This window comes from Mustela nivalis (genome assembly GCF_964662115.1).
Source record: "Mustela nivalis genome assembly, chromosome: 3".
Taxonomy (NCBI): Eukaryota; Metazoa; Chordata; class Mammalia; order Carnivora; family Mustelidae; genus Mustela; species Mustela nivalis.
In genome coordinates this window covers 129,244,730-129,270,191 of record NC_139022.1, presented here as the reverse complement: position 1 = coordinate 129,270,191, position 25,462 = coordinate 129,244,730, and the positions used below count along the sequence as shown (strand labels likewise).

At 35.3% G+C, this 25,462-nt stretch overlaps 1 protein-coding gene across 2 annotated transcripts in view; it reads left to right on the top strand.

Moving 5' to 3' along the window:
* The first annotated feature begins 9,623 nt into the window (after positions 1-9,623).
* The window catches only part of GABRA1 (gamma-aminobutyric acid type A receptor subunit alpha1), a 58,269-nt gene continuing 42,430 nt past the window's right edge, over positions 9,624-25,462 (top strand). Inside the window, exons 1-3 of one of the 2 annotated variants that reach the window (XM_082724870.1) lie at positions 9,624-10,073; positions 12,361-12,449; positions 15,836-15,948. In XM_082724870.1, coding sequence (XP_082580996.1) covers positions 12,376-12,449; positions 15,836-15,948 — 187 coding nt within the window. In that variant the 5' untranslated portion in view covers positions 9,624-10,073; positions 12,361-12,375. The other variant, XM_082724871.1, reaches the window with a different exon arrangement.

Genomic DNA, 25,462 nt, shown 5'->3' with positions numbered 1-25,462 from the left:
CCCTTTTGTTTTTATTTATTGCTCACACAAAATCACACACTTATTTTAAAAATAGGCAAATTATTTCTTGTGGATTCAGCTAATTCTGAAATTGAAAAGTAACTTTTTTTTTTTAATTTATTTGACACAGAGAGAGAGAACACTAGTAGAGAGACAGGGGGAAGATAGCCAAATTTTGTAATGGATTTTTTTTTTTTTAATTTATGGGGCCTTCCATGAGTGTATAAATGGGAGATAGATGCTGTTTTGTCTGGGGATAGGGCTTGTATTTGCGTCCTCTTTAAGCCTTTGACAAAGGCTTCTGAACCTTGACTGACCTTCCCCAACCATGTTCTTCCAAAGCCACAAGGCAGTTCTCCTGAATTCGCTTTCTTGGGAGCCTGACAAAAATTTCTCCAGGCACTGAAATCATGATTTAAACATATGGCTGTCAGACTAACTTAGGACAGTTCAATCCCTAAAATAGCTAGTTTTCCTAGAGGTATCAAGTCTCTCAAGGTCACCCAAAGAGTAACTATAATATTTTAACATGGTTCACAGAACTAATAATGAAGGAAAAGAACAGAACAGCAATCTAGTGAAGTTGCTTTTCAAACACTTTTTTAAAAATTCTGCCTTTATTCCACTTTGGCAGTTTAGAAAAGCATACTTCTAACTGAAATTAACTTATAGAAAGAATTGTAAAACAAACAAAATGTGGTGCATGATTTTTAATTCAGGAGTAGTTGATATTTGTGTTTAATTTGAATTCTAAAATATTGATATGATTCAAATGGTCTGTTATGGAGTGAACCTCCCTGATAAAATAAAATATTCCCACACAAATAAATAAAATCAAAAGCATGGTATAAAAAAAATTAATCTCTACAAGCTAAATGAAAATGAAATGAAAATGAAATGAAAAAATGAATCTCTACAAGACTTTTCCCTGACCCATTCTTTGTCTAGTATAAGTTACTTTTCGGGGCACCTGGGTGGCTCAGTGGGTTGGGCCTCTGCCTTCAGCTCGGGTCATGGTTTCAGAGTCCTGGGATCAAGCCCCGCATCAGGCTCTCTGCTTGGCGGGGAGCCTGCTTCCCCCTCTCTCTCTGCCTGCCTCTCTGCCTACTTGTGTTCTCTCTCTCTCTGTGTCAAATAAATTTTTTTAAAAAGTTACTTTTCAATTTCAGGATTTGCTGAATCCACAAGAAATAATTTGCCTTTCGGTGTTCTCTTCTAGAATTTCTGAACTGCTTAGTCCTTCAGGGGTATCTATCTCCTCTGATTGTCAGAAAAAGAGTAAAACATAGAACGAGTAGAGCTTTTTTCTTAACTTCTAATTTGTTCATTGATTTTCATCCCATCTATTTTGTATTCCATTTTATCTGATTTTAATACTAAGCCATGCTATATTTTGACTAAACCCACATCATCTTATTGGCAAAATAGTTGAGCAGAAGTTGGACAGAGAGAATTTTTCACCTCCTGTTGTGGGGTTATGCTTGAGTCTTGCAGTTGCTTCCGCCTTGAGCGTTTTATGTCTTATGTTCTACCACCTGCTGAGTCGAATTTCTCTGAAATAATGAATTCACTTTCCTTCTAAAAGCCAGAGCTTTGTTTGCTTCAGGCAATAACTATATGATGAAAAAAAAAAATCAAATGGTCAATCTGATATTTGATAAATTTTGGCTGAGTGAGTTGGTCCAACTGCAAAGCCATAACTTAATTGGTTGCTGTGTATAAAAACTTAATTTCAATATTTGAAAAGCTAAGAAATGTTCTAGGGAAAGTTACACATTATCGCAATTGTTAAGGATTGTGTTAATAATAACCATAGTTACCAACTGCTGAAAATATTTTAATGTATTACCTACTTTGTAACTATTATCTTGTGAATATTCCATGTAAAATGAAATTATTAATCCTCTGCTATTAAAAAAGAAATACAAATTCAGAGAAATTAAGTGGCTGAACTGTAAGTAATTGACAGAGAAAGAAAATATCCAACTCCAAATTCCACTTTCTTAAATATATTATTCTGCTTCCCCATACTAAATATTTTTAAAAAATTTTATTCATATAATTACATTTCTTCACAAATTGCAAATCTGTGATCGGAAATATTTTCATGAGTCTCTCATGACAGTTTCATTCCCAGCCAACAAGGAAGAGAGACTTACCTTCATTTACTTTATAATCACGAGTTTTTGGAAGCCACAAAATCAGTATCTTCCTCGGGTTCAAATCTGGGCTCTAAATTATGAACCAGGTGTGTCTAGGAAAGTCCACTATTCTTTTGAACCTAGGTTCTCTGTAAACAACATTACTGCAAGAATGCAATGGCAAAGATTATGTGGGGGAGAAAAATATATATAGTTTCTGGTATACTTTAGCTACTAAATAGGAGATAATCTCTTTTATGGGGAGAGGGAGAGGCATTTAAGAGTTCATTCTCTCACGTCCTTAAATGAAATTTAAGAATGGTCCACTTTATGTCGAGATTCTAACACTAAATGTGAGTAGCGATGAACTGTAAGCCTGCTCTGTTGTTTTCAGAAGCACTTCACCTCTTTCAAAGGCAATTATGTCCTGTCATCTTTATAAGCAGATGATGTGTGGAACAAGTAAATCTGTCTTCACTTGTCTTCTTGATCCTTTATGTTAAGTTGATATTGGTCTGCAGGATTTCTGATGTTTTATCTCTTTACCCATCCAATGCAATGCTTTCTGGGCTAACTCTCTGGTTCTCATGCGCAACAGTCCACATTCCTGAGATTTGCATGGGCTGATTGTTTCATAAATGAAATTACTCAAGAGTAATTATCACTCATCTTTAAAACTCTTTTGTTACCCCCTACCCCTGCCCAAGGTCATATATGTAATGAAAATGGAAGTCGTAGAATTTTCTCCAAGAGAAAGCATGGTGAATGTTATTATAAGCAAAATTGGAAGTGAGTTAGGTTGAGATTGTTTAGCTGTAAATTATGGTGAAAAAAATTAATTGGTTCTGTGTTCTCCATTTAACACAGGGACATTAGATAATTTGGGATATATTTATGATCAACAATAATAAAAAATTCATCCATATCTACAAACTCATTTTCATTTCACTCCACAGAACACAATTATTGTAAACATCAAGAATTGGGAGCTACCGAACAGATGGGGCATTAGTGTCTTAATTCTTGATCTTTGTTCTAGTAAATCCTTCCATTTCATATCCTTTCCACAAATCCTATGGCCATTCAGGGCATGATGAATGATTTTTTAAATGCTGCTTTAATGTTTGTGTCACTTTCTGTGTTTTATGATGGCGAACAGATATGTAAATGAAGCTGCCCAGCAGGGTAATGAGACCACATTAAAATCCTCAAATATTCTAAACTAGGTGTATCCTTATCATTTCAGAAGATACTGAATAAACTACATGCAATTTCTTGGTACCAACATGCCTATTTTTTTAATTTTTTTTTAACTGTTTCTGATAAGTGATCTTTCTAAATTGATTCCGCAACTCAGATCTTTATTTTTCCTTTCTGTATGCTAGACACTTAACAATTGATATTGACTGAAATATCTATTTATTATGTTCTTCTTAACAGAGAAAAATAAGGGGAAATATGCATTCTAATAGGTTAGAGGAGTTTACCCAGAGATTATGTGCACATATATACACTTGAAGTTTACCGAAGAAAACATATCCTGAATGGCTGAAAGTTACCATAAAAATAGCAAATGCATGTTTCCTCAAGTTATAAAGGATATACCATTTTAAAATACCCAATCTAGAGTTGGGACAACATTCTGCTCATTTTCTTACCTCCCTCCTGACTTGCATTGCAGTCTTCACATTGCTAATGGAATCTACAGTCTAAAATCTTCTCAAAGTTTTGAAAATTATTGATACTTGTTATTTGAAAATAAGTAATTCTTACAACTATCAGCTTATTATCATTCCTCTGAACTCTGAATAAATCTGCGTTTTCCTGCCTGGGTTGATGTGTTTGACATCTGTGAAAAGAAAAGACTTTGAAAGAAAATGGGTGAATCTGGGTTACACGTGAGCTGCTGATAAACTGAAAACTGCCACAAAAGAAAACTGGATACTGTCCTACTTATGTAACTATTAAAAAGAGTCTGGCTCTCATATACATGTTTTATTCCTAAAGGGTATTTGTTGCATTTTTCTTAAATCTTATGGGAAAATGTTGTATAATGTCTCTTGGAGGAGGGGTGTGTAGCTGACTGTAGAAGCTGTGGTTGGAGCATGTGATATGGTTGCTTCTATCTTGGAACTGTCTTCAAAACTCCTGGTTGAGAATACATGTAAAATACTCAGTGCCGGGGCGCCTGGGTGGCTCAGTGGGCTGGGCCTCTGCCTTCTGCTCACGTCATGATCTCGGGGTCCTGGAATCGAGCCCTTTGCCACGTTCTCTGCTTGGCAGGGAGCCTGCTTCCCCCTCTCTCTCCTGCCTGTCTGCCTACTTGTGATCTCTCTCTGTCAAATAAATAAATAAAATCTTAAAAAAAAAAATACTCAGTGCCTAAGGCAGGTGTAGTGAGAACCATTCTTCTCAGAGCACCTTAGAGATGAGTATGGGTCTAGGATTAAGCCTGGCATGTAAGCCAGCTTGTCGTGGTATCTTGTCTAATAACTGGGGGTTTTATGTTTCAGTTAAATCTAATGTGTAATAGGGATAATAGAATTGTTGTGCTATATGAATATGCTGTTAAGAGTGTACTATAGTGCTTGAAAAAATAGTGAATTTGTATTGAGATAGAAGAGAGAGAAGGAACGTGGCTTTCATTGGGTGCCTACTAGGTGTATACAGGAAGACTATGTGATTTGCATTTGTGTTCCCATATAATGCCACAATCAGAAAATGAGGCAGCATTACTTCATTTTATTTATTTTTTTAAAATATTTATTTATTTATTTTAGAGAGTGAGACCATGAATGAGAGGAGCAGAAGGAGAGAATCTGAAGCAGACTCTGCGCTGAGTATTAAGCCCCATGTGGGGCTTGATTTCACGACCCTGAGATCACGACCTGAGCTGAAACCAAGGTCAGTCACTTAACCTTCTGTGCCACCCAGGTGCCCCTAACATTACCTCATCTCAAAACTTCATAAAATAAGGTTCAGAAAAGTTCAGCAACATATCAGTGGTCATGAAGCTGTTAGATACCAGTAACTTCAGATATCTATCCATGCACGACAGTCACTGTGCCATGCTAACCCGAGCTCTACTTCTACAAAGATCACAGGAAAAATTACATCATCTTTGATCTGCTAAATTGGTTGGGGCAGACAATCTTTAAATCCCTCTAGAGTGCCAAATATTTATGACACAAATATGAGAAAATTTTGATTTTATTTCTATTATACATACTCTGTTTCTCATATGCTGAGATGTCAAACTAGCCTTCTAGCATGGGAAAAAAGAATTTGTCTAAGTAACCCAGATGACAAAGGTGTCTAGGTGAAAGTACAAAAAGTGCTCTTTTACTGAAATCACAATTCTTTTTCCCACTGAGCTATTATTTCAGTACCAACTAGAATAGAAGGTATAGCCCTCTGGATGTGCTCATATAGTTCATTAGCGAGATGGTCTGTATGATAAATAGGAGTATTAGAAAAGGAGGACTAATTTAGTGAGTGTAAAAACTTCATTTTAATATCCAACTGTATATATAAATAAATGTAGGTGGCATTATGTTTAACTGCAACCTGTACATTATTGTTGCAGATTGATAACCAGGCTTCCCACATGTTAAAATGTACTTGCAGCACCCATATCTAAGCTATGCAAAGACATTTAAAAAGACCACTTTATTCTAGATTTCAGTTGATGCTTATTTGTTATTTCATTATTTTTGCTTCTTCTTCTCCCTCACGCCAAATTATTTTATAAATGATAAAAAGCCACACTGAATTAATAAGAATACTCTTGCTATTTTTTTTTTTTCTCATTTGGTTCACATTTAGTTGGGGAAAGTAAAAACATTTCTGTTGAAAAGAATCAGTACCACTTCTTCAATTAGGTCAGGGCTTCCTGCCATTTAAAATTGACAGAAAAAGCAAAATGTACCAGACTGCAACACTGGAAATAGAGCTGTTAGGCCTTCCCAGGATCTGTGGCCCTAGGTTTGACATCAAATCCCTTCTGCCTACAACCAGTGAGGGTTTGGAGGTTCTTTGAGAGAGTGGCCTTGTAAGAAGGAAAATAGCAGAAACCTCCAAAACACTGAAGTAAACCTGACCCTGTGTTGCAGTTTGAAGCACTAGACCAGCAAAAGAAGAATCTTGTCCTGAACAAATTTTTTTTTTAAAGATTTTATTTATTTGAGAGGAAGAGAGAGAGAGAGCATGAGAGGGGAGAAGGTCCCAGGGAGAAGCAGATTCCCCACAGAGCTGGGAAACTGATGTGGGACTCGATCCTGGAACTCCAGGATCATGACCTGAGCCAGAGGCAGTGGTTTAACCAACTTGAGCCATGCAGGCATCCCCTGAACAAATATTTTTTTAAAAATGTTCAGAGGTAGGTTTTATGTAACTGATACGAAGATGGTAAGTATAGATGTAAGATGAATAAAACAGATTTTAACGTGAATTTACAACTTATAGTAATTAAGGAAATAAAGTAATGTAGAAGGATGGTCAAAAAAATAAGCTTTGAAGTCAGAAAATCTGGGTGTGCATAGCACGAACATTCACTACCTATGTGACCTTTGGCAAATCTCACTCTCTCTAACCCACAATTTATTGGATGATTAGTAAAACAGGTGTATTAAGACTATCTCTCACAGACATGTTTTATGAATTAAATTGAATTGGTTTATGCAAGTTTGTTAGCACATTATTTGGCACCAAGTAAACACTTTAAGAATACTAAATAACATGTTACTACTATTATAAAAACTTACTTTATCAGATATAAGTTGCACACACAGTTTGAAGGAATTTATTCCCCTAGGTAGAGGAATAAACAAGAGTGTCACCAATGATCTTAAAGATTCAATATAACAAGACAATATAAAGTAATTATTTCCTTGTCATTAATTTTTTATATTTTTTCTTATATTTATTCGTTGTGCATATGTTAATGTGCATATGTTAATGATACCTTGATGGGGGGCACCTGGGTGGCTCAGTGGGTTAAAGCCTCTGCCTTCAGCTCAGGTCATGATCCCAGGGTTCTGGGATTGAGCCCCACGTCGGGCTCTCTGCTCAGCGGGGAGCCTGCTTTCTCCCCTCTCTCTGCTTGCCTCTCTGCCTGCCTCTCTGCCTACTTGTGATTTCTCTTTCTCTGTCAAATAAAATCTTTAAAAAAAAATGATACCTTGATGGGAAATAATAAACACACTGATAATTTAAAGTTGCAATTGCTATTTTTGGAGTAGTCAAATTATCAATGTTTTAAATGGCCACTATTTATTAAATTCATTTATTTAAAACATATGTCTAAACAAATCATACATAGATCATCTAGTAAAAACTGCCTTGTTTTACTTAGAAAATCATAGTATGGACCTTTCCATTTCTGTAGTTTTAACTGTAGTTTTAAGATAAATCCAATCTTATTTATAAATATTTGTCTTAAAATGTATGGAAATGCTGTGCAGTTGCATCCTATTGGATAGTCACATAGTATTTAATCTGAAGAAAGATGTGATTGGCATTGTTTTCAGAGATTATGGTACAAATGATAACATTTCAGTAACTGATTGAAAAAAACATAATCAGTAGAGTGATTTGATTGTATGGCATTAGATATAGGATATAAAGTTATTTCCATTTGCGGAGGAGAGTAGAAGGAGCTGTGACAGTTTTACCAGGAGGAAAAAAGAAGATGAAAAGATTACATTCCTAGGACTATCTAGAAATAGTCTTTGTTGAATAGTCTTTGTTGAATCAAAGGAAAACAATGGAATTACATTTTAAATAGATAAGAAAACAATATTTTTAAATTGTTAACTCAGGGTTTCAGAATATTGCTGAAGTGAGTTTTAATTCTCAGAACTGCTCAAGAAGTAAGTGATTAATGGATAAGTACATAAGTAAATAAAAATTGAGGACTCTCATATAGGGAAGATATGATGATCCTCAGTGGATATCTTTAAGAATGCATTGATTTTTGTCCTATCTGAACAGAGTAGGCAACATAAGATGGTCTTCAAATCTCTCTTCCTTGAAGATTTATTTCTAAAATAATTTTCCAGTAACATTTCCCTTTCAAAACTCATGATAACCAAGCCCAAATCTGAATGTGGTTATCATTTTTATTTTCCTTCATTTTTTTCAATAAGATACGTTTATTTTTAATTACCTGTCCTATGTTTTAACCACCTAAGCTGATTGCATTGCAGTACAACGTCAAGGAAGGCTTCCAGCATCAAAAACCAGTGAGTGGTATAGACTTGCCATTTAGGGTTTTTTTTCTTCTCCTTGCCAAGCTCCGCCCCTATTAAAAAAAAAAAAAAAGTCTCCTCTGCTAGAAGTCTTCGTGGTCAAAATGACTAGGGAGCTCAAAGTTCGGACCTTACTGACCAGAAGAAATACCTGAAGGCACCCTTATCTTTTCAGCGCCTCCTATCTAGTCTGGCGCAAGTACAGAAGGGACAGTTTCCAGAGCTTCGGGTCATTTCAGAAACACCCATTTCTTCTGTGCTACAAACACCCATTCACAAAATCCGAAGAGAAAATTTAGTTAGATTGATGTTGAAATACACCCTCCTTCCCTAAGTGTATAGTTTATTCGTGGGTGGAGAGCCACCAGGGAGGGTAACAGAAGAGGGCAGGGAGGAGTGTGGGGGGGGGGGAGTAGAAGACGGTTTTGTCTTGACTTCTAAAAATCTTTTTGTTAATCTTCTCTCCTCCCCCTCTCCCATTTTCCTAATCCGGAGGATGATGGAGTTCGAGGCGAGGGAATGATTCCGGAAATGGAGCTATGACTCTCAAGCCTAGAAATGATCTGGGTGCTTTCTTTAAAGTTAAATACTCCTCGTCCTGGGGACCCAGCACAATTCTTACTTAAAGGAGCCCGTGTTTTCTCCTTCATAACGTAAACAGAGAAACAGTGGCCTCCAGAGATTAAAAACGCGGTTCCGGAGCGCGTTTATTGCTGCCCTCTAAGCTCCAGACCAAGGTGGGGTGAAAAGCGCTCACAACCTGTGAAAGTGCGAAAGCCTCGAAACCCGGTGGCCAGTGCCCTCCCGGCCAGAACTCTTCCCCGCCAATCTCTCATTATTCGTGACTCCGCAAGACACAGGGACTCAGACATGTGTGTGGGAGTGCGTGTGAGGGAGACAGGCGAGAGGACAGTGGCTTTCCACACGTGCAACCCTGCAGCTCCCTGCATTCATTCATATGCATGCACGGGTTGAATCTTTGATCAAAGGATTAGTTACGCTGATGAGTGTTTTTTGTTTTTTTGTTTGTTTGTTTTTTGTTGTTGTTTTTTTTTTTTTAATGGGCACACCTTAAAATAGTGTTCATAAATTGAAAGTATGAAAAGGTTCTGAGTGGAGTCCCTGGGTCTCTAATCTCTAATCCTGTCTACCCTTTGCTCCCCCATTCCTACTCCCCAACCAAAAAAAAAAAAAAAAAAAGGAAAGGAAAGCTTGCAGCAGATTGTAGAAGGATTTGAGTCTGCAGCCAGAGAGAAGGGGATTAGGGCCAGAGCGGTGCAAGTTAAATTGTGCTGCATATAAAAAATGGGCGGATTGGTCTCCAGATCCAGAGGCTGGTACCACCTTCCTTTCTAAAATAAAATCTCTCTGGCATGAAGTCACCGCCTATTTCACATCCGGTTTGCCCTGGGACGTATTACTACTGTCTTGGTAAAGAGAAATCTTTTGTTGTATAGCTGCAGATCGGATACTGGGTAGCGAATTTGGGTGTGAAATCTTCAGCAAAGGAGCACACAGAGTCCATGATGGCTCAGACCGAGTGAGTGAGAGGCAGAGCGAGGACGCCCCTCCGCTCCCGGCGCGCCAGGACTCGCGGACTCGCGCTGGTTCCAGGCTCTCCGCGATTTTCTCTTGCACACTTTTCCCGGGTCTTGAGCGATCCTGTGCCCAGAGGGGGCCGGAGGTAAGTGCGGCTTCAGACCGCTACACACTGAGCTTTGAACGTTGCTTTTCCTAGCTGGAGAGACAGGAATGCTGGAGAAAAAAGAGAAAGAGGAACAGGACAAGAGCCCGATCCCATAGCAGGTAGAAACAACGAATGTTTTTCTTTCAGGGTGAAAACCGCAGCGATAGAGAAGCATTATTTTTGCCCCTCTGTATCTCTTCTTTTCTTTCTCCCTTTCTTAGGCAGATATGAATTTATTCCGTGGGGTGGGTGGTGACATGTTGTTTTGATTTTTTTTTTTTTTCAAGAGGGTGCTGGGTTGAGCTGGGGAGGGGCTTTGGGGGGCATCATCTAAAGTTAAGACGCTGGGACAGAAAACCTGTCTTAATGCTCTGTCCTATGGAAGGCACTCTCACATTCTGTCTGCAAAAATGCCTCTTTTCTCCTTTCCAGTGGACGCTGCTAAAATGCCCTCTGGTGTAGGGGTCTCTCTGGTTCTGAACATGAAAAACTCAACTTATCATTTGATATGAGTGGCATGGGATATGGGTGTTTGGAGGGTGTGCGTTTGGTGGGGGAAGGTGGAAAAGGGTAAGGAGGCAGCTTAGCATTTCTTTTAAACTATTATGTTTGTATTTGCAAGAAACTTTCTTACTCAACAACTCGAGTACCATGATAGGTTTGTTTTTCTCTTTAAAATGCCAGAGGAGGACAAAAAGCTATGGTACCTTGTCTTGGGATTTTGTTTCATTTACCCCTTCAGGAATACCCCCCCCCTTTTTTTTTAATAAAGACCAATAATTATTAATAGGGCAAGAGAAGTTGCTTTTCTTTCATATTATGTTGAAGATTAATGCAAGGGTGAATTATAAATGTGCAATTTAGATGCAGTATTTTAACAGAATGATATTTATCCAATATTTCTTCTCATCCGTGCCAAAACCAGTGACTAAATTAAGTAAAAACTATGAAGCTCACTGCTCTTATCTGTAGATCTAGACCATTTTACTCCAAACACATTAATTATGTTTCATTGCTTACATGCCTGTTTGTAATGGTTTTTACTGATATAAATGATCCCCAAGAGTGTGGAAAGCATTTGTGTAGATGTACTTAAAGGCATACCACATTCAATCATAGAGTGGTTAATGAAAAACATGCTTTAAAAGACATGCAATCCATTAATCACTGTCTATACTAAGGAGTATAGATTCAGGGAAGTGCTAAAAAATACCTTTAACATTCTCATGTTATAACTGCCTTTAATTGTAGCACATGAAATAAAGTGTTACCATATCTGCTCCTTAACCAGGTAGTGCACTAATTTTTAAAAATTGACTCCACAAATAGATCATAATTTTTTGAAATATTTAAGCTTTCCATACTCCTCCTTTCCTCCAGCATCCCACTATCAAGTCTAAAATTCAACAATCAGATAGTGATTGATTGCACTTTACCTAAGAGGGAAAAAAGACTCCCGTATTCATGTAAAGCAAAGCACTCCAGCTTCCATCTGTTTGAGATGAAACATTTTCTAGCAGCAACCTGGCAGAATTCAAGAGGGCTTAAAAGATATGTGTGGGCATGTTTGTATGCATTTATGTGAGTGTGGTTTGTGTTTATGAGCGAGATCAGCACATGGTTTGACTGTAAAGTATGTCCTTTAGCCTCACAGAAGCATTAGTGAGCATATTTAATAAGGCAATCACAGGCAGAGAACATAAGCACGACTTCGGCATTCAACAGTGTGTTTCCTTTTTTTTTTTTTTTTAAGATTAATACAGTTGCTTCTGAAATCAAGGTGCATCCAGAATTCAAAGATGAATTCAGTCATTGAAGCATATTAACCTACCCCATCTCAGCTCCAAAACATTTCTCCCCGTTACAGACACCAGCTTAAAAATTTCAATTCACAGTTCAGGCGTGGAAACTCCAATCACAAAGGTCAATATTTTCAGATCATAAACAACAAGAAGAGAGTAATTCACACTATATTGGAAATATAAAACCTAAAGGGGAAAAAAAACCAGTTTTTATGTTGGGCAGTATTGTCACTTGAAAGCATTTCAACTTGTATTCTTTTACAGGAGAAATTAAGACACTGATATAATTCTGAATGGAGAAATGGAAGGGATAGTGGAGAATGGATGGTTCAGGTTTCCATTGCTTCCAATGAGGTGTCATATCCCAGTGAGGTCATTTCCTGACTTCAAAGCATTCATCTGAACTGCCTCAGTCAGCCCTAGTGGTTATAACCTGATGTTTCTTGCGAGAGACATTGATCTCTACTTGTTCTACTTTTCAGCTGCACAAGCCCGCAATGAAGAAAAGTCCGGGTCTCTCTGAGTATCTTTGGGCCTGGACCCTCCTTCTGAGCACATTGACTGGAAGAAGGTGGGGGCACTTTATTTTAAATCTGCATGATAATTTCTGTAACTTTTCATTTATTCTTTCAGGGGGAAGAAAATTGTCCTTGGATGAATTCATGACTAAGGGAATTCAAAAAACTTAACGGCAATAAAATCCCAACTAAGAATAAAGAAGAGCAGTATGAAAAAATAGCCATCCTATTTGCATGATGGTTAGAATACACTTAACACGCTTTTGTTAAAGGAATGTATTAATTCAACATTTAAGTCTTAAATCGAACTTTTCACTGTTCAGTTGTAACTGAATGAAATATGTAGTTTCCAAATTCATAGAGAAAGTTACCCCAATTAATGTCTGCATACTCTATGAGTTGATTTTCCAACAAGAAAATTTCTAGCCAACTGTAAAGATCATAGAGTAACTTGTGACTGCATGAAAGTGGAAAGTTTAAAATAATATTCGTAATTTGAAAGTCCTAAGTCTCTATAAATGTGTGTGCATATTATGTTTTGAAACCATTCTTTGTATAATCAATAGAGGTAGAATATACTAAACAAATAATTAAGAACATTACATAAAATTGAATTTCTCTATTTAAGCATGACTACTGTGGGAAAAGTTATGAGAAAAATTTAAACATATGTTTAACCATATTTGAAAATTTGCTGATGATCCAATCAAGCATATAAACATATTGTAGTAGCAGTGATGTAAGTGACCAAAAATTTCAGATTGTTCTTTATCTGCTTTTATACTTCTTGCGTGGTCTATTCCTGTCGCCCTTAAGACAGTCTTAGACATAAAAACCCAAGGTTCTTCGAGATGTAATGGAAGGTAAACTCTTAAAAAGTTAAGGTGGAGAGAAGGAATAATCTGGAAAGATGCGAATTTGGGAATTTTTTTTTAAATTAAGAAGTTGTCTGTTTTTATTTTTTGCTATTGTGTGTGGTAAGTGATGACTATCAGATGAAGAGGAGATCCACTATTGCCAGATACTCTTAATCCGAGGAGTTAAATGTTTTCCATTTCTTTTGAAAAATTATATGAAGTGTTACTATTGTAATGACCTGTAGATGGAGTTAGTGCACAGTGTTTTATTACAGAGTGGTTCATTCGGAATCAAAATCAGGTACTGTAACTGACATTTCTCTTCAAATTATATATTCTGTTTAGGAAACCTTACATTGGCATAAGTGTTTAAGAGCAATAAACAATCTTGATCTCTATTCTGGGGTTATTCTTTGACAGTTATAACTGGACATGGTAAATTAGACGTGGAGATGAGAAATGCCCTCATTAGAAAATCACAGGAAATAAAGATTACTATTCCAGCTGGGATAGCAGAACTAGTTTTCTGGGAGGGATGGAAAAGTCTCCTTTGACATTTGCATTCTGTGCATACAATTGGTGGAAAAGGCACTTATAAGATAAAACCAGGGATGAAAGTTTTTCCTGAATTTGGTATAAGCTTCAACACGCAGAAAATGCAGGAAAAGGTAATAGACAACTGCATATTCTAGGAATTGTATCCAGAATTGAATTGTGCTCTGTCACTTACCCCATCTCACCTTACCCTTCTTATTTTGCTGCTTTCCTCCTTAGACTACTTGATCAGGCCCTCCTCACAATTTAAAGTGGACTAGCATTTCTTTTCCAGCTTTATCAAGATGACCTTCCAGTATCCTTGAAAGATGCATGCATGTGTGACAGTTCGTTTTGTGAAGACTTTTTATAAGTAATTACATTTAGACAACTATTTTTGCTTTACTGGTATCATCTGCTAATGAGACATCCTGGAAAGCTCAGTGAAAATTTGATTTAAAAAACTAGTAAGATGTTTAATTTTGCCAAGGGAGAATAAACTGTCAAGCTGTATGATATTACTGTTGAATTTAGGAGAATGGGAAATTGTTCCATACAGTTGAATTTCATGTATTTAGCATCATGAAGAGCCTTTAGTTATAATAGTTTCAATTATTAAATTAAAATTCTATCAGAAAAATGGCCATTGAATTTTGACAATATAAAACTAATTACCTTTTTAAAAATAGTGTTTGTTTTTGAAATGATACTTTCCTTATATTTCTTATTCCTGTCAAATAAGTGAATCCTGGTTTCGGATGTTACTATTTTTTTCATTGATCAGTAATATAAACACACAAGAGTGAAGCCAAAAGCATATTAAACAGAGTATGAAAGTGATATTTTTGTGGCGTTTCTTAGTTTACACTCTCCATTTTTTTTTTTTTTACTCAAGGTCAGAGCTGTCATTGGAATGTATCAGTGAGTGTGATCCACTGAGATAAAAAAAAATTCTCTCAAAGGATTTTGGAGGTGTCATCCTAATCATTACATAAAGTATGATTCAACAACCATAAATGATAATGTGATTGTTATAAGAAATGCGCAGTATTTGAACTATGGTCACTATGTGGTTGAAACTCAAAGACTAGTAATGATAAGGGGTAGAAATGATTCCTGAAGCTAGAAAGATTTAAATAGGAACAATTAATCCATTATAGAAGAATAGAACTAAAGTTTTAGACTAAAAGTTGAAGAAAACAGGGTTCTAGTTCAAGCTCTGCTCACAGATTGCTATGTTTTCTTAAAACACTAATCCCACACTACAGTTCAATAAACCATAAATTAAGAATATTGGATCATATCTTTTCCGAGGTATCTTTTACTTTAAGACAGAAATGACAAAAATTCATTTAATTAGAGATTTGAATATGCACATTGTAGAAATCAGTTCATAAAACTTGAGGGGAATGGAAATTACACACTGATTTCAAACGTAAATTATCCTAAGAAACAAGTTTTAACTTTTTTTCTCATCTAAATATCCTAAAAGAACATCAAAAGAATAAATACAGATATATGTAGATATTTCTACCTCTATATCTATATACTTATATAAAGTGGATGAAAGAAGTAAATGTTGGTAGATGAAATCTTAGGCTAATGCTATACGTTACGTTAAATGAAAGCAAAGCTACTAATCTGATAGCTCATAAATAGGTTTGTTGTTGTTGTTTTTTTTTTTTTGGAAGAAGTTTGCCAGATTTTATTTCTCCTTAGCATGCATTAACCTTCTTGTCCAGGGAAACATGCATCATAGCATTGTATACATGCTGAGATTTATACAGGCAAAGAGTACTCATTTCCTATAATTTTTCTTCCATAGTTAGAAATATTAGAATAAAGAGTTTATCATGGGTGATAACAAATATGAGAAAATGGTAAAAATTAAAATGACTTTTTTTTTTTTTAACTTTGCCGGAAGGAATTTTCAAATTAAGATTCAATAGGAAAGAAGATAGGAAAATCTAGGGAAGGCTTTATTTGGAAAAAAGGTTTTAATAGAATTACGTAATTTAGATTGTTACCTGCCTTTATGTCTTTTTCAGCTATGGACAACCCTCATTACAAGATGAACTTAAAGACAACACTACTGTCTTCACCAGAATTTTGGACCGACTCCTAGATGGTTATGACAATCGTCTGAGACCAGGATTGGGAGGTGGGTTGCATTATTGTGTTTTTATTTTAGAGAACAGTATCAAATCTTTACTAATGAAGCCTTGCTTTCCTTCTAAATGTAAAGTAGTAAGAATAGTAGCATGTACTTTAAGGACCAATCCTATTTTTAATAGATTGCTCAATGTTAGTTCAATTTACTATGGTATTTCTGTGCACATACCTATATGTAGAAAAAGACAGATACAAACATCTCATAATTACATTAAGAAATGTTACATTTACTTGGAAATCATAATGTTTTCTGTGTAATGATTTTATTATCCGGGGAAAATACGAAGTTAATATTCTCCCTGCTAGTCCAAAGAGTACATCTACTTCATTTGGCATTGCTATATTTACATTGAATTCAAATAGATTATCTCTGAGCCTAATGCTCTAAACATTTATTTTGAATTTTACGTATTGATCCACTGTTTTGCATTAGATTAGTACCAACTCTGGGATAAAAGGTGAATGAGATAGATGGTAATTTTTTTAACCATGAATTTGAACTTAAACCTTAATTTTCTATTGTAAAAATTTACCAATTAATATACTAATGGATTTCTACTTAGGAAGAAAAAAGCGCTAAATAATACAATATTTATTACAATAAGAATAAATAGTGCTAGATATTACTCACATATTTGAATAACGTTTGAATAAGATAATCCACCAAGCTTATTTAGTTAAGCAGAGACTAATGAAGCCAAAACAAAATATTGATCTCAGACTAAAACAAGGGAAGCAAGGAAATAAATTATTGTTTAAGTCACACAGGAAACCAAGGTGAGAATCTCTGATTCCCAACTATAGCTAATGCTGCACTTTCTCTGAAGCATGTGTTAAAAACTATTTGATAGCAATATTTAAATTCCAAGTAGATGGCAATATTAAGAAAGTCATCTCTCCTTCACTGAGGTAGCAAATATATACAAAAAATAAGAAGCTTAGGAATCCAAATTTTTATTTTAAAATGGAACGATAGCATGAATTTAGTCTTTATATATATATAGAGAGAGTAGTGTAATCTCATGGAATGTGGATCATAGGTCTGTTTTGAGGCTAACAAACACCATTCGTGTCTGAGAGGTTTAAGAGGAACTGCTTTGTCAAAGACACAATTCAAATATACATCAGAGGCCTTACCAGATGTTCTTTCTTGTCAATTTCAAACGTCCATTCTTTGACATGCTATACAAATTCTTTCAGGTTTGAATTCCACTTAGTGTTCCTTTACTACATTCTGAGAAAAAAAAGTCTCCAGGAACAATGTTTTGATCATTAAATGGAATGCATAATTGGGTATGCGATGTATTGCAATGATATTTGTGTATATCTAAATGTTTAAACTGGCTTCAAGAAAATTGTTCTTAATTCATAAAATTTGAAATAAGTTGCAAAGATTTCAGGTAGGGAAGGAATGTATAAAAGGAAGAAACAGGATAGTGATACAACTTTTAAAAAGTAAGGCTTTCCAAAGTACTAATGGGCATGCATCTGATTCCTTTACTTCCTGCTCCATGATACCAGTCCTTACTAATCAACAGAATTTTATAATGCATCTATGAAACACTGTTTCCAGTCTAGTTTAGGAAATCCCTTTTAATACTTTAACATGTGAATATGAGTAACCTCTATAAGCTTTATACATAATTTTCAGTTTGTTGAAGAATTCTAAACACACACACACACACACACACACACAGGTACCTTTAATGATCAGCTGTCTTGTTTGGAGTGTAAATAACAAACCCAGAACTGCTCCTTGACATTTAATTATATATAATAATTCTTAAATAAATGTGTATGTTAACTCTTTAAACAAATAGAGTGTAAACAGGAAGCATTTTACTTACTTTTCATCTGCATACCTGGACCTTAGAGAGCCACAGAACTTGGGGATGTATAATGTAGGCTAAGAATGAATTGAAAAGCTAATTTTCAAGAAATGAGATAATGCTAGATATGTCAACAGAAACAACTGCATTGATTGAGCCTGCAACATTACTGTTTTGGTAGAATCTACTTTTAATATCTATTTAGTCCCTCCAAGTAAGAAAAAATAGACATGTGTTTAAAGAACAGAAATAGTAGTTGGCCAAATATAGTCGAAGTATATTCTTTTAAATTGAAATGGATATAATGCTATAATAATAGATAATTCAAGGACTCAAGAAAATTTAAAGGAATGGTTGTGCTTTAATCTTTGCTCAAGATGGCTTATTTGATATCTGTGACTCCTAAAAACATTGATTTTGAGGATTTGGTAGACAAAACAAATTAAAAAGTAGCTCAAATATTTACCTCTGTTTCTATTTTATGTATCATCCTGGAATGTACTACAATTAAATCTGATAAATTTGACAGTTATGAGGAAGCTTTAATACTAACTTAATTTTCATTACGTTTTTTTGGAGTACATTTATTACCTTAAGGGATATACTAACATGTTTATTACATGTATCTCCAGAGTCATCAGAACTTTTATGTACATTTTGAGAATGTCTCTCTATCTTTAGAACACTATACCTTAAAATATTAAATACAGTTTTTAGATATTTTCTGAAGCATCATCAGCTATAGAATTAGAAAAATATTACCACAATGCTTTCTGAGTGCTATAAACTGAAATTACTGAATAAATATTTCTCTGTAGTTATTTAATTTCATTTCTTTACCATAGATTTCTCTTAAGTATGATATACATTCCAGTAGATCTCCATTGCAGAAATGTACCTTTCTTATTTTTGTTGTTACAAGATCCATTTTCTTTTTTATCTATCTATTTTCATAGATGAAAAGCCCATGTAGAGCAAATACTTGAAATATTATTATTAGTTTATAAGAGGGTAAAAGTTTCCTTTCAATTGCTTCATCATCACCACTGAGTTAATCTTCTCTTATGAGAGAAATGGACCCACTCTCTTCTCTATTATGACAAAAGTCTGTTTTTGTTTTTGTTTTTTTAAGAATAATGTTATGCAGAAGGCAGGGATACTTTGTTCTGAAGAAGGTATAGAAATGTTCTCAGAAGGTATAGAAATATGATAAGCTGAGACTCGAAACTAATGGAAGAAACTCTTTATGTGCAAATTCATCATGACCTGTTTTTCAGAAAAACATACTGCCACCCGAAGGCATAGCAATACTCTTTGGAGATATACATCCTGGGTCCAATAACTAAGAAACAAAATATATTAACTTGGTTCATCTAGTTGATAGAAACCAGTTTGCAGATTGTCTACCTTTTCAGAGCCCAGAGAGCAATCCTGAGAAGGTGAAAATGCAAGGGTAACATAAAGAGAGCTATCTGGGAAGGGACTTTTTTTTCTTTTTTTCTTTTTTTCTTTTTCCTTTTTCTTTTTCATTTTCTTTTTTCTTTTCTTTCTTCCTCTCTTTCTTTCTAGATAGGAGAGGTGAAAAGGAATACAATGTGTGGAATTCTAATGATGTAATGTCCTCTATTCAAGAACAAAAGAGAACAATAATTTGGCCATGTTCATATTTTAAATACAAAGTTAGTGAAGGAACCTTGAAATAGACTTGAATTTAAATAATCAGTAGCCAGAAAATACAAATCAAAATTGTCAGAAGTTGTGGAATTCATTCTCATTTAAAAGTCTCTTTTTTTGAAGGCAGGGTGTCAAGGGCTACTTCTCCCTTGCAACCAGGAACTAAAGAATGTTTTTGAAAGGCTTTTGCCTAAAGCCTGGTCAGTACAGAGGAATAAAATGGTAGGAGGAGGGGAAAAGGCAAAAGCCAGAAAGAGGCAAGATGGGAAAGAGCAGGTTAGTGAAGAACAGAGAAGGAAAGGGGGCATTGAAGATAAGGAGAGGGAAGTGAGAGGGATAGAGAATGTGAATGGAGAGCAACACAAAGAAACTGGTAAAGGAGAGGATCTGTGTTCTAAAGATGAGTAGACTCAGGTGTTCCTTGATTAATCAAGATTCCTCTTCTCATTTTAAATCAGGACCAAACCAAGCACATTCTGAAACAATTCATCTTCTGAAGGCTTCTCCTCATTAACTGAATTTTCTTGAACTTCCTAAAAAGTTAAATGATACAGCCCCTGCACTGCAACCACCTAACTTACATTTTGGCCACCATCACATTGGTTCCCCCTGCGCTCTAGGTGGGGGCAAAAACAGCCTATAAACACAGATCCCAAATTTAATTCTGAAGGGAGGTTTCAGGTTTTTAAGGATAAGTAATGCCTTTCCAGTGACATCTTACCCTTTCCTTTTGCCCAGCTTTATGTACACGCTACATTTAATCAATGATATGACACAATCCCAGGGTGAATCGGGTTGATACGTACAGTTTATTGTCTGGAACATACCACCAAGCTGAGGGGTTACTGTCCCTCCCGTTCCTAGGCTTCTTCTAAAACATCTTTCTTCTATAAACAATTTTATTTCATTCCTTGGAAAACTGATTAGGGTAAAACCATTTTTAAATAGAAATCAACCAGAGTAGTGTCAAAGGAATGAGATCTTGGTTGAGCCACATTTTCAAGGGACTACAGAACTTTTCACTTGCTCTCTCCCTGCTAATGATAGTTTCTGGAAATATTTTTCTAAATTTCTAAATATTGCCTTAGGTTTAATCTCAGTTATTAATATATAGGATGATGGATGCCTCTCAAAGATTGTATCATCAAACCATAAAGATGAAGATGGTAAAGTTAAGAGAGTGAATGCATAATCATCATGTGACAAACCCAGGGGATGAGCGGAAAAGTAAATCAGTAAATGAGTAGATAGAAATGTAGGTAGATAATGGACTTTATTTATCCCTACCATACCCTTAACAGATATTTAGTTAAGATTTTCTTCTTTTTCCTGTAAGTCATACAGAGTTAGGATTTTTATTTATTTGTGTCATTTTTTACTCAAATGTATCAGTTAGATGAATAATTGTAAGGAGTATAATTGGGGTTTTCTCTCTAGTTATTTTAGCTCTAACTAATGTTCAAAAAACAATCATACTTCAAAGCAGACTTTCTCCTTATCTTCCTAATTTTCCCAATTTGGGATTTGTAGCTCAATGATTGCAAGAGATCTCAGCGTTAAGATGTAAACATCTCCAGCTAAGCAGGGTGACTGGGTTGGATATGCATACAGTTGGCAAAGTGGTGTTGACTCCTGGGGGATCTTTGGTTATGGGTTTTTGGTCTTTTGGTTTTTGGGGTTTTTTTTTTATATCAAAAGAAGTAAAGGTGGAAAATTAATCACTCTGGATAAAAGCAGATTAACTTTTGGGAAGTTTTTTGTGGCTTTGTAAAGTTTAGGGAACTAGGGGCTAGAGAAAGAAGCATAATTTAATTCTTTTTCAAAATTGAACTTTGTTCTATCTCAGGATTCCAACGCATCCAATATTCATGTAATTTTTAAAATTATTAATTTATAATTTATATAGTTATCCTATTATTATTATTATTATTATTATTCTTTGTATCCTATGTGATTCTGAGATCAGAGACAACCATTTTATTCATGTTCAACTGAATTTTACACATACATTTTATATTTCTATTAAACAGCCAGAATTTCAAAAATTAAGAGGATGAGATATTAAGAGGACAATGTGATGGCTTTTGACAGAATGAAAAGATTCTAAATTAATAACAACATCCAAAAATTTAAAAGCTTAGATTCATCTAATATTTTTTGTTGGTGGAAGTGGTGTTATATTTCCTTTACCAGATCATGGCTTTAGTATTACCTTTTGAAATGTGACTCTGGAATCCTTCATTCTGAATTTGCTGTAGCCTTATCTGGTGCATTTAATGTGAGCTGTGGAGCAGATACTCAGACTCTGGCATAATGTAATCCATTTTCACAGAAATATTATATCTAGACATTCCCAAATTCAGTTGAAGTTTTGAGAAAAAGCAGTTACTAAAAACCCAAGAGGAACTGTTAAAATGAACAGAGAGCACCTTTTAACCTTCACTGGCTGGGATCTCTAGTCAGCTCCTAAAGCCAGCTTGTCTAATGAATCCAAGCTAGATACCCAAAGGAATGTTGTAGCATGTTTAGAAACTTTCTACTCTCATCGTTTTCTGTTGTGTATAAATCATCGACAGATCAGTGCCAAGAATTTCCTGAATTAAAATGTAGCCACTGAGGCTATGCTCAAGTTATAAAGTCCAAATTATTAGTAACAGCCACAGTTTATTTTCTGTGCAATTACTTTTGAACTTTTTATAGTTGTCATTTCCCATCTTGATTCTAGAAACAATGTAGAATATTTTTTAAAAAGTTTTCTGTTGGTGATTTTTTTTTTTTTCCCGGGTGAAATCTCAATTCCTTACTTGAAAAATAATGTTGTAGTGTTTCTGAGATGGGACACTCTGCCATTTTGGAAAACTTAAGAGAAAACACAGTCCTAAATAGATCCCATATTCCTCCAAAGATTGCCATAGTGTTCGTCTTATGTAACTAAAATGCTGTGATGGGAACAGGAAGTATGATGCCTCAAAGCTTTTACAGGTTATACATTTTTTTAAAAGATTTTATTTATTTATTTGACAGAGAGCAAGATCACAAGTGGGCAGAGAGGCAGACAGAGAGAGATGGGGAAGCAGGCTCTCCGCTGAGCAGAGAGCTCAATGTGGGGCTTGACCCCAAGACCTGGAGATCATGACCCAAGCCAAAGGCAGATGCCTAACCAACTGAGCCATCCAGGTGCCCCAGTTATACAATTTTGATCAAGACTTACATAGACCAAAAGAAACCCATTCTTCCAACACAGCCAACTCTCTACAGGTTACCCCCTCTCAATAGAAATTGCCTATAACATAAGGAGGGAAGGAGGGAAATTCTCAATGGAAATGAGATTCATCTCTGCCATAGTAAACTTGCCCTTTTTTCCCCCCGGAAGATGTTTGTATCATTTGAGTACTTAGAATCTGAAAACACAAAAGGATCAGGGATTGGTTAGTTACCTCGAAATGTGGGTTTCTACCCCATATCCAGATTTAGTAGCTGAACACAGCCACAATTAAGTAGCTCTACATATCAGCTAGAGAAAGTTGCCAATTATTTTAAAGAATTTAGGGAACGGAAATGAAGGACAGGGAGCAAAAATGTTGCCCCAGGCAGATTGGCAGGGAGCTGAAACGTTGTCCAATCCAGGAGTACACACTGACGGTTATGTAGGGAGCCCAGAACATTTTCAATTTCCAAACAGGACCATTTCCAAGTGGGATTTTAAGATATACTTTATTATGATGACTAATGTTAGTCCATTTAGTCTCCATACAGTGACTGCTTCTGTGAATTAACAGATAGAAAATAACATAAAGGAGATAATAAACCCCCTTCATAAACTGTAAGTCTACAGAATAGGGCCTAGTGAATATTACTCTGAGTTCCTCAGTAGACAGCATTTCCAGTGAAAATATGGCCAATACCATATTAAATAAATTGTTGTGATAGGCATTCTTAATAAAAGCACCATCTTTAATTCTTCATTGTTGATTCCCTATTCCATTTTTTATGACACTCTTAGAACGCATTATTCACACAGCATCAGCTATCTTCTTAAACCGCAAGTAACATCATTTCACTTCATTACCCAAAGGCTCTTTATTGCATTAGAATAAAGGTCAGCTGCTTAGTGAAATGCAGAAAGCTCTTTAGGTGTGGTCCCACTCGCACCACAGTGTCCTCTTGTACCATGATCACTGGCATAACCAGGCTCCAGATGTATTATCAGACTTTCTGTTTCTTTTTTTAAGATTTTATTTATTTGAGAGAGAGGCAGAGCACAAATGAGTGAAGGGATAGAGGGAGAAACAGGCTTTCTACTGAACAGGGAGACCAATACAGGGCTCAATCCCAGGACCCTGGAATTATGACCTGAGCCAAAGGAAGATGCTTATCTGACTGAGCCACCCAGGTGCCCCCAGGCTTTTTGTGTCTTAAACATCACACATTTGCTCTCACCTCAGATCTTGTTCTTTCTTCTCCTCCTTTAATCATCTTTCTCTTTCTGCTCCTCCCTGAATTTTTTTCATAATTGAGGTCTCAGTTCAAAGTTATCTCTTCAAAAGACATCCTTTCAGAGTACTTACAGTGATCCGAAATGAATTTGTATAATTCGTGTATGTGTTTGGATATAATTATATATGTAATTATATCTGTCACCTTCCTGTCATCTACTACCAATTCGTGCATCTAATCTATCATCTATTTATCTTTCCTATTTCTGTTTCTAACCTATCTAAAATAGGTTTTCCCCAAGACTGTAAGATGTCCTACAGAATAGGAACATTTGCACTTTTGTTCACCAACCCAGTATTATTACTTAGAACAGTGCCTGTGTGGCGTATAGAAAATGCTCAGTAAACATTTGTTGGTTAAACTAATATACTCAACAAATGTATTTCACAGTGTTTTTAGCATCTAATCTTATTCCGCCCTTACTCTAGCGTGATGTACTCAACTGTGCAGGTGTTATTTCTTCACTGAAAAGGGGAAAAAACAGGCTCAGAAAGATTAAAGGCTTGTACCTAAAATCACACAGCTTGTTCTCCAGGAGAATCAGAGTTAAAATCTGAGTGTTTTGACTTTTAATCGAGTGTGCTTACTACTTACTATACTATACTGCTTTTCTCATTTCTGCCTCAAGCACTAATCATCTTTTTGAATTATCACTTCAGAACATCTGTTATTTCAATACTTATCAGCAGGATATCAACATTGTAAGAAATCTCTGTTAAAAACAGATTTACTACTGTCTAACAGCTATAGAGTATATAATACAGTATGTGTATGTGTTTGTATATATAGATATACATTTGTGTGTATATAAATAACATAAATATACACAAATCATATATATAAAGCTTTTATATATGTATATAAAGTATATGTTTGAAGGATATCTTCTTTAAAGACTGATTTTAATTGGTTTATTTATCATCAAAAATTTTGCTGACATTGATATACTATTTTAAGGTATCCCAAATTACTATAATAATAATCACCAACATTATAATTTCATTTTACAGAACTATTCCATGATTATCCCTATGACAGTCTAACATGTATATAAATTTATACAAATTTTAAAGACTGTTGATTTTTTTTATAATGGACAGGGAAAGATTACTGTGAAGAAAATACTTTAATAATTATTTGCTAATTAATCTGCTCTTTGAACATTTCCTCCAACTGGGTTATTTTAATTGATTTCCATTTTCAGACAATTTCCTAGTTTCATAAGGGGTTCATTGATGTTTACATTTGAATAACAGTAAAATCACTCTAGCTAAACTTCATTAGAAGTTCCTGACTCATGTTGTATGGTCTTAAATAGAATATTTTAGAACATTAAAGTATCTTCACTTTTCCTCATGTGATTTGTAGAAAGGCCTTGAGTACTTTCTAGGTATTTCTAATAACACTGGAGTCCAGTGCTGAATCAATAAAGTCTGGTATTAGAGCATACAATTTGGATTTTAATGTTCTAATGTTCCTTAAATAATAAATAATTCCTTAAAT